The sequence below is a fragment of the Eucyclogobius newberryi genome, unplaced genomic scaffold (genome assembly GCF_026437365.1).
Source record: "Eucyclogobius newberryi isolate DKJ021-1_F unplaced genomic scaffold, fEucNew1.0.hap1 SCAF_18, whole genome shotgun sequence".
Lineage (NCBI taxonomy): Eukaryota > Metazoa > Chordata > Actinopteri > Gobiiformes > Gobiidae > Eucyclogobius > Eucyclogobius newberryi.
The window spans coordinates 21,145,393-21,156,162 of NW_027315812.1; the positions used below are offsets into that span (position 1 = coordinate 21,145,393).

General features: G+C 40.6%; 1 protein-coding gene across 6 annotated transcripts in view; it reads right to left on the reverse strand.

The window, feature by feature from the left end:
- Nucleotides 1–10,770, reverse strand: part of cacnb2a (calcium channel, voltage-dependent, beta 2a) — a 43,796-nt gene that overhangs the window by 24,493 nt on the left and 8,533 nt on the right. Inside the window, exon 1 of one of the 6 annotated variants that reach the window (XM_072450974.1) lies at nucleotides 7,678–7,900. The exons of 3 other annotated variants lie outside the window; for them this stretch is intronic. In XM_072450974.1, coding sequence (XP_072307075.1) covers nucleotides 7,678–7,713 — 36 coding nt within the window. In that variant the 5' untranslated portion in view covers nucleotides 7,714–7,900. Of the gene's footprint in view, nucleotides 1–3,074; nucleotides 3,196–5,318; nucleotides 5,352–7,677; nucleotides 7,901–10,770 lie in introns of those variants that run through there. 2 more of the 6 variants (XM_072450976.1, XM_072450971.1) reach the window with 2 other exon arrangements.

Here is a 10,770-nt window from a genome sequence, read left to right on the forward strand (position 1 = left end):
AAGTTTATTTCTCGCATGGGGGGTAACGTGAGGTTAGGCTAAAAGAAGGTGAAAACGACTAATGAAGTTCAGCCTCCAGCCCAACATGGTGAGGGTAATGTCAGCTGACGTGGTCCAGTGTCCGAATGACTAAAGCGGTTCCATAACAGATTCCATAAATGTTTACACTATGAAGCTGCGGCCTCTAATGGATTATGGAAATGTTGTACCAGTAGTAAAATATTTATAAATTCTTAAGAAATTCAATTTAACTGAGCTTATGAAAGAGTAATTACAAGACTAAAGATCATTATGTTAGAAGTTAAACAATGCAAGATCGCTTTTAGTCAATGTATGTTTATTGGCTTTGAAGAAGATTGAACTGTTGAATTTCCTTAGATCAAACTTTGTCTTATAATTACTGTAGTTTAAACTGTAGTTCTATCATGAGCTAAACAATAGATGTAATTAAAGAGTTTGGAGCAGATGAGCCTAATGTACTGCTAGAGCGTGAGAGTAAAGTGCTGACCACAATCATCGCTCCCTCTGAAAGGACTTGGACTCAGATTTGACAGATCAGTCTGGATTCTGCCAGCTCGGGGAAATCGGTGGCTGAATTGCCTTTGGCGTATCGATCTGAGCATGCACACAGTGACGTCAGCAGCCGTTCACACTGACAGACGCACAAAGGCCAACAAACCCAGCTCACAAAACCAGCAAACAGTAATTGGACCACAAACGGATCAATATGACATTGTAACACTCTGTGTGGGTAAGAGAAGCGATGACATTGGCAACACTAGATCTTTCATTAGATAAGCATCGTAAAGTCACCTTGTACAGAGAAGGGACCGGTGAGGCACAGTGGTTATTTAACAACTCTGTACCATTTAAAGTGGTCTTGGATTAATGTTGCCACTCGAATCCTAATGCAGTGGTGGAACATAACAAAGTACAAATGTAAAAACTGTACAAATAATTCTTTCAGGTACCTATACTTTACTTTAGTACATTTTACATTGGATACATTTTACTTCAATTCATCAAAGAGCAGGTATCTGTACATTTTAAAACTGAACTAAAAAGTAAAAAGTACTTTTGAGACCAAGTGAAATGGCCATGGTGACAAACTGCCTGAAGATCTTGACTTAAAGGTTTAGAAATAAAAAGTTATGGTTCAGTCGCTCTCTTTGACCATAAATCTGCACAATTCTTCATCAAGATCCAAACACTCAACACTTTAATAGTTCTCAATCTATGTGAAATAAAAGATTTTTCACCACTGAGTAATACTCAACTGGAAGATCAAGTTTTACCACTGGACAATAGATGGATTTACTATTGAACAAATGCAGCGTGTTTTGTTGTCCGTTAGCTTTATTACAGCAGCCATTACTCATAAAAAAGTGTTATGAGCATTTAGTCAACTTAAGACGTCCAGTAATGGGCCAAAACTGCACACAATTAGATCTTTGGAGGTCTGACAAAAAGGCACCTCTCAAGGCCTTTTGCTCTGCCAAGAATGCCATTAACTAAATTAAACTCTCCAACAAGACTTCAACTTCTGCTAGATAAATCTCTTAAATTCCCTGGAAAATAAACTGTCTTCAACTGTTGGATACGAGACTATATAATTCAGCCTGCAAAGGGACAGTGGTACAGTAAATCCTGGGAGTGCTTGGATAGATGTAGACCGTTCTAGAAATCCACATCGGCCCTTGTGGCTTTGATTCCCGCCTAATGAAAGCCCCAGGGCCCGAGCCAGCATCTGACGGAGGTTACCTGGCTACAGCACATGCCCTGGGACCAGCTCTAATTACACCTACCAGAGTGAGAGCGAGAGAAAGAAAGTGAGGAAGAGGAGAGAAGAAAAGAGGGATGAAGGCGAGATGAAGGGGGAATATAGGTAATGTGGGCCACAGCTGTTCTGTTCCGTACAGCTCCAGGGCTTTATACTTCATTTCACAAAAGAATGTTTATCGCAGAACAAACTCCAAAATGTACACAATGTGTTTATAGGATGGACAAATGTAATATTGTAGGACTGAATCATCAAAGCATTACAATGAGTGTCGAGTAAAAGTAAGAAAGTGCAAACCTAATGAAATGCCACATGGTCCAATGTTAAATGTTCTTAAGTAAAGATAAAATTAGAGTAGTAATACACAAACTCATTGGATAAAAAGTTGGTATGTGGTGCTGATTTTGACTTGGGTCCTTTAATAAGAGAGATTAATCGCAATTGCAATTTTATTGAACGCAATTAGCAAATTGCAGATGCTTTAATTTTACAATTGCCATCATTTTCTCCACAAACAACCAAATATCCAGTCTTATTTTGAAGTTCACCTCTGTACAAACACGTCCTCAATTACAGTGGAGGCCTTTTTGTCTTTTTTTGTCAATTGTTCTGGATGCGCTTAAAATGTAAACTTTGAACAAAATGCTATTATAAGAAATGTAATTGCAATCACAATACTTCTGTTCTTGTATTATGTATTATACGGCGCGTTTCAACTCCTTAACGCTTTAACCGATTTCAACAAGTTATACCTCATTACGATCGCTTTCACTGTCTCATTATTGCTATTACTTTTGACATTTGAACAACTTGTACTTTTTGCAGTATTTTCAAAAGTATTAGTACTTTTTCCCCATTGAAATGAATAGGGCATTAGAATTATTATTCTTTAGACTTTATTCTTTAGGCTTTATTCTTTAGACTTAATTCTTTAGCTTTAATGTAATTTCTTGTCAATTAAATCTGACTTTTTATCTTAAATAGTACCACCAGTACTACTTACACACATGTAGTACTCTTACACACATGTTGTACTTTTACGCAAGAACGCAGACAATATCTAGTCTGATATTTTCCCCAAAGTGAAAATCCATCAAAATCAGCCCTATTACACATCCCATTGATAAATACAAATCAAAAGTTGCCTTTGCCTACTTTTAGGTCAAAAAAAGTCAAAACTGTACCCATATTGTAAGTCATGTGACAGATTCATATTAGAAGTTCCACCAACATAGAAATAAAAAAACTAACCTCACAACTTAACATGACACATGGAAAGTTAACCACAGCTTACCCATACTATGAGGTGAAAAGCCCTCGGAGATAACGGATAGTTGTCAAGCATGCCCAAAGGAATAAAAGTCATGAATGCAGAGGTAGTGGACAGCTCCTGGACACAGTGACCGGTGCAGCTCTGACATGGACTGGTGCGAACAGAATCACTTCACGCTCACTGGACAAATCACTACATCAGCTGTCCCACATGGCGTCATAGAGAAGTGTGAGTGTGTCTATGTGTGCGCTGAGCTCTTACCATAAAGTAAAGACCATCGTTATTCTCACGTTACTGCATGAGTTCAGAACTATAAAGTTTAGGGAAACGAGCTTCAATGAGATGTTGCCGCCGGGACATGAGGTTGTTGTCATAGATTTAGCAAATTTGAACATAGCATAAAATAACATTTTAACATGAAGTGAATATAAAATGAATATATGCGTAAAGTAATATTTATTTACTTCACATAACCACCAGTATTGGCATGCCCATACGCAAAATAAACAAATAAATCAGTATTTTATTTTTATGATACAGGAAAAGAAACTAGCAACCGCCAGAAGGTACAAAAAAACAACTGAATCCTTTTCATATGAAAAGTATGTGAAAATAGCTATACAATTATAAATACATAAAAAATAAAATGAATTTGACGCGCCGTTTTAGACCGCGCCGGGTTAAGGTTAGGGTTAAGGTTAGGGTTAAGGTTAGGGTTAAGGTTAGGGTTAAGGTTAGAGTTAGAGTTAGAGTTAGAGTTAGGGTTAGGGTTAGGGTTAGGGTTAAGGTTAAGGTTAAGGTTAGGGTTAAGGTTAGGGTTAGGGTTAGGGTTAAGGTTAAGGTTAAGGTTAAGGTTAGAGTTAGAGTTAGAGTTAGGGTTAAGGTTAGGGTTAAGGTTAGGGTTAAGGTTAAGGTTAGGGTTAAGGTTAGGGTTAGGGTTAAGGTTAAGGTTAAGGTTAAGGTTAAGGTTAGAGTTAGAGTTAGGGTTAGGGTTAGGGTTAAGGTTAAGGTTAGGGTTAGGGTTAGGGTTAGGGTTAGGGTTAAGGTTAAGGTTAAGGTTAGAGTTAGAGTTAGAGTTATTAGGGTTAGGGTTAGGGTTAGGGTTAAGGTTAAGGTTAAGGTTAAGGTTAAGGTTAGAGTTAGAGTTAGGGTTAAGGTTAAGGTTAAGGTTAAGGTTAAGGTTAGAATTAGAGTTAGAGTTAGGGTTAAGGTTAAGGTTAAGGTTAAGGTTAAGGTTAGGGTTAGGGTTAGGGTTAGGGTTAGGGTTAGGGTTAGGGTTAAGGTTAAGGTTAAGGTTAAGGTTAAGGTTAGAATTAGAGTCAGAGTTAGAGTTAGGGTTAAGGTTAAGGTTAAGGTTAGGGTTAGGGTTAGGGTTAGGGTTAGGGTTAAGGTTAAGGTTAAGGTTAAGGTTAGAGTTAGAGTTAGAGTTAGGGTTAAGGTTAAGGTTAAGGTTAAGGTTAAGGTTAGAATTAGAGTTAGAGTTAGAGTTAGGGTTAAGGTTAAGGTTAAGGTTAGAATTAGAACTATCTAACAAAAATGTTCATTGTTTGGTTACAATTATTTTGAAGAAGTACAACCAAAGCCACCATAGTAAACTTGTGCAACCAAACAGCATGTCCCATGTGCTCTGTGCACTAGTGGGCATCATTACAGTGACACGCACCAGCCATAGGGACAGCTGATCCACTCTCACTTTGTAATGATTGCTTCTCTGTGTAAGGAGATTTAAATGAGCTTTAGCCTTTCAACCAATCCAGGATTTAAACTATAGTAGCAAAATATTCTATTGTAAGTCATTATAATGGACATGTGGGTTGGCAAATGCAGTCCTTTATCTCATTGAACAATAGTCCTGTAAAGTATAGATACAAGTGGATATAATTGTATTCAGGACTACTTTACGCTCAGCGGATTATTAAAATGTTTAAAAAAAGAGTGATTTTAACAATAGCAGCAAATGTGTGTCAACATAAGATTATATTTCAAAACGTGATACGTGCTTTAACCAGCTATGCAAAGAGAAAAATGACCCTGTAGATTGTATGTCATCTCTAAAAGCCGCAAAGAATCAATCATAAAACAGATTACAAGTTGAATACGAGAGGCAACATTTGAACTGGGAGGATAAAGACTGCAACAAGCTCCAGAAAGATGGATTGGGAAAGCTTACAATAAAAATCTCGTAATACTAGTACACTACTACACACAAGCCTCTAATAGAGAATTTGATGGATGGGAAAGGCAAGAACATCAATGTGAGTTTACCTTGGCCTTCTTGGACATGCTCGAGCTGCCGAAACTGCCTGAGTCACCTGTGTCGCCTCTCCGCTCCGCCGCCACTGTAATGAATTATGCAAATCTCCAACCGTGACCCATGGGTGCATACAGCTGACTCCCTGGCACAGAAACAACAGCGCTACATCTTTCAGTCAGGTCAAGAACGACAGTTAGTGACACTGCGAGCTCAGCACAGGCAGCGCTCCAATGTGGGGAGGAGAAAAGGGTATGCAGTGTCCAGTAGCAGCTAAGTTGGTCAGGGGTTAAGCCCTTTGGTGTCTTTCCACAGCTTTCTTTACTCGGACGGACAGTCTCAGCTTTAATTTGATTCTGTGACATCTGTTGCTCAACAATGGTAAAGCTACACACATAAAGAGACGGAGCGGACAGCTGTATATGAAACGCTCGATCTCCGGCAGACAGACGCACGGTGCACGGCAGGAACAGCACCATCTGGAGTCCTAATTCCTCCCGCTACTGCTGCTGCTGCCCACTGCGATCATAACGGATGTGCTCCTCACTGTCATTAGGCTTATTGCGCCGATGAGGGAACGTACCTGGGCTAAGACAGACACACGGTGCTATTGAATACACTCCTCGTCCTCCTCGCGGTGTCAGTGTGGAGGTTTTTAACGGTTAAGTTATTCCACAGGCAAGAAGTAAATCAGACAAGAAGCAACGGACCAATTTTCTGACAATTTTAGAGCAGAAACATCTTATTGGTGTTGAATTGAGCTTGTCCGCTTCAATATGACAGATCGGATGACCCATGACACATACAACACAGCCATACAGTTCATGAAAGCTTATAATAGTGAGGTGGCAGGTCAGAATGATGTGGTATTTGGTTTTTCACTGTCACTATGAAGATATTTTGTCTTGATTTAAGGTTAATATCTTTGTGATGACAAAAAAATGGCAGAATGTTTAAAGTCTTCGTCTGCAGGAAATTAAACTATATATATATATATATTTTCTGTAGTGGCATTATTCAGTGCATGAAGGTGACAGTTGTCAGTTGAAAGCCACTTCCAGCCACAACAATAATAATAGGTTTGTGGAGCAGTGATAATTACAGTAATGTTTAAATGAATTGATTTTTTCTGTTCTATAAATACTGATAAGAGTTATGGCCCCCCTGCTCTCTATCTTAAATGATGACATCAGACTCTCGCATGTTGAGGACACACCCTAAATGAGAAGGTGGAGAGGATGGGAGCAGGTGCTATGAATGGGACAGGGACAGGAAGAAGTGTCCGTGAGGTGTGGTCCTGCTTCCGAACTAATTGATGTATCAGTAAACAATGAAATACTGATATAATTGAAACTCGATTTTCATAGATTTTCATCCACCATTAAGCCGGCTTAGCAGTAGCTGTAGTAGGTTCAGTAGAAGTCTTTTTATATGGCAGTTGTCAGGCCAGACGTGTGGGGCAAAGATCAGGGCGAGGACAAAAGTGCACTGAGCAGAAGCAGCAGCACATACATATGCACCATATGGCTGATATGAGTAAAAGTGGAGCAGTGCTTCCCTCAGGAGGAAAATACACGTGAACTGCTCTTCATATTTATATCAATCAAAGTGTCAATATTTTATAAGCAGTCTTAATGACCCATGCAAAGACTGCACAGAGTCAGAACTTGAGAAAGCAGAAACAGAATGTACAATTCCAAACATATAACGCTGCCCAAACTCAGTCGCCATAAAAACTGACTTTGTAGTAAACTCCTGAGCGTGACTCTAACTCCAGCCCCTCCCCAGCCCCGCTCCCCTTTTCCCAAGTAGCTGATTTCATCCTCGCAAAGCCACTCTCCCTCTAATCCCCCTGATCCGTCTGCACTGGCAAAGAATCACATATCAAAAGCATACACACATTCAACACTGACATATGGGAGATGGGCTTTCTGTTTCTGCTCCACTTACACTTATCATTTATAATCAACATCTGGGCTGTTTTTTGCTAAATGTTCATTGTTTCCTGTCTACTTCTCGTTGTTTACCTAGCAGCATGGGCAGAGCAGGCATCCAGTATTCATAAAGCGACCATGTAGTAGCTTCTTGTTATGTAATAATAATAATCATATGTCTTTAGAGCAGGTTTGTGGGCACAAGAACAACAAATACAACTAACTCTATAAAATTAAACTGAGTAAATCAAGCTTGAATATACTGCAACAATAAACTGGCATTTACCTTGGGTGCTATGCGCAAATCAACTGTCTTCAAAGGCACCACTGTTTAATTCGACAAAGTTTTCAGCCAAACACAACCCCTCCACACGCGCACTAAAGAAAGCCCTCATTCCTGGACGTGGGGACACTTGTCAAACTTGCACACTGAACTTACCCAGGAGACATTTTTATTCTTGGCTTGTCTGCTCATGGCGGCGCTTGGCCCTGTGGCACGGGCAGAGGCGCTCGGTCCTCAGTCGCTCCTGTCTGCGCTGCCTGTTGCATGTGTGTCTGTGGTCCACATGGTCCGCTCATCCATAGGTCATCTGCACTCCAAACCTGCTGCCTACCTGCTCTTACACAATCTAGCATCTGTCAAGTCGACTCAAGTATCATAAAAATTTCGCCCCCCAAAAAATAAGTCCAAGATTGGGTTATCCTTGACGTCTCAAAGTCTGGATTCTGACAATGGACGCGCTGACCTGCCAGAGTGATTATGTATTCACGGTGTGTATGAATATGAAGCATCCAAGCAGGTTTAACCCCGCCCTGCTGAGCTGCACCGGGCGCCCAATCATGGAGCAGAGCCTGGTGGCCGGCTGCTCCCGCGGGTGCTGGGCTTATAGCAGGATGAACGTACAGATGCTCAGGGGAGAGGAAGGGACTGTCCTGTAAAGTAATACTATGAACAGTTTAGGCACTGTGAGCGGCATCGCCCAGTGTTTATCTCAAGGGTCGTCACGGCGCTGCCACCTGTCGTCATGGCACCTCTTTGCGAAGACACGGCAACCGGTGTGTGGCTATTAGATGATCATTGAGTGCTGCTATTACTCTTACGCGATTAGCAGTCAATCTGATTACTTCAGGGTAATAGTACCTTCTATCAATGAAAGCTGTCGTACCATTGCCAAGTCTCTGTTACAGCACAGCTCCATTTTTAACTTCTCATAATTAATTGTGTGCTATATCCATATGGGCAGGGCGGCCTCCTCTGGTGAGCAAGGTTGTCTGACTCCTCTGTTAATTGGCCTCAAAAAACATCTGCTCCAGTGTTAGGAGATGCTCCACTTGGCCCTTTGTGCCGAGCTGGAACAACGGCTTCTGAAGGTAGTATGATTGTTTTATCTGTAAGTGTAATTATGAAAGATGGCAAAAAAAGCATTAAAAAAAAGTGATATAGTTAGAAAATCTAGATACATATAGGGACGATCGGGAATGACAAAAATGGGATTGTTTGTGACTAAGGATGTCAAGGATGTTTTATGTTGCACCGACTCACCAAGACAAGTTCCTATGTTTGTGAATTTTGTTCATTGACAATGGAAATAAACCCTTTCTGATTCTGATTCTGAAGATTATTCGGTTAATTTTGTCAGGTCGCATATACTGGTAATCGAAAGGACTAAAAAATAATAATCGTGAGAATCATGTGTGTGATTTCAGTTCAATTCAGATCCCCAGAAAGTACTTTTTAAAATCTGGTCGTTTATGTACAAAAACGTATCTTCTTCATTCAGAATGTTTGATTCCAAGAAGCTAAGTCAATAATTGTTAATAATTATTTAAAAAAATTAAGTGCCATAATAATTGTAAGATTAAAATTTGACATTGTAATATTTGTGACATAATAAAATGGATCACCTCCACATCTTCCCGTCATGACCTCACAGTTTCCAGACCAGTGAGGACGTCCCAGCCCAAACCTAACTGAACCAGGGCTGGCCGGCACTATCAGGCCCGCAGCATCACTGACATCAATGTTTCCAGGCTACACTCTGGACGGACCTGAACGTCACACTTTCCAGGCTCACAGCGAGATGACAGATTATGTAAAAGCAGTAAAAATGTTGTGAAAAATCCAAGACGCTCCCTTGTGGCCAATTAGCTACTCACTTTCTGGACATTTCTTTATTCTCAGGAAAAGTAGGGGGACTGGCTGCCAGAGGAAACCCTGCTCCTGTCTGCTCTGTGCTGGCCCGACATTCCTCCCTGGGCGGGATTCCCAAAGGCCGGGAAACTGGGAATTCCAGAGCGGACACTTTGGACAAGAAAACCAGTGCTTTCTGGAAATCATTAGACTCCTAAATATGAGACATTATTTCATTTTTACAAATTGAGAAAAAGACAAAAAAAGAAAAGTATGGTTGTACTTTTTGGTGCAGAAAATCTAGTGGTCACGTTTGCAATGGCACAACCGCCTCAAAGATAGAAGACACTTGGTTTAACAGCAGAGAAATACATTATCATCAGAAGTCACAGCGGCACATTCATGTAGAATCATGTGATATTTACAGCCGATCTGCCTCGTCCACATGTGTCTTAGGTTTGTGTCTAAGCTGGACTTCAGCCTCAGTGAGCTTCTTCAGATTCCTGTTTACTCTAGCGACTGCCGCATCATGGCACTGACAAAGGAAAGCCAGACGACAAGCGAGCGACCAGTCGGACCTTCTGTGTCCAATTAGCCCGTGCGTTTCCATGAGAGCGCCCGGCCTGCCTGCTCCAGCCTGTCAGACCCACTTCCATCCAGAAGAGTTTCCGTGCTCCACATACCATCCACAGCACAGTTGTGTTCTGGCCCATTTCAGCCATATAACAGTGGTTTGGAGCTCTGTATTGGAAACATGTGAGATCAGTGTACTTTAAATAGTGGTATAGCAAGGCAGTTGGGGTCTGCCAATAACACACATCCAAAACCATGATATTCATTTCACTGTGGGCTGCAATTAAAGCCCTCCATATGTTGTTACCGGAGCCGGTCTGATTTATATGAAAACACCTTATGCAAAGAGCTTACAGTCCAGTTTATGGCACCACAGCTGGCCCTACACTAATCCACTCATCAGTTAAATTAAAGCTTACTTGCTTGTAAACTAAATAATGGCCTGGTAGCACGGCTCTGAGTGGCTGGAGTGACAGCGACTCTTCAGTATCAAGGACAAAGGTGAAGGCCAAAGTGATCGTAGACTCTCTAATCCCCCACATGTCCAAACTGATGACACAAACTACACAGCACATGTGTGATACACCAAGATAACATTCTGAAATCCCCCCAAAAATGTATTCCTTCATATAAAGTATTTAGTAAAACTATAACTGATTAAACAATCGTAAACAATGACCTTCTCAACACAGAGGGAATCATCAGACAAATGTGAAATATTTGTAAAATGAATCCCAAAAGTTCAGAAATATCACCCTTATTTCAAAGTTTACAACATGACAAATTTAATTTGAATCAGCTCTTTTTTTAAATGATAAACAATGTACT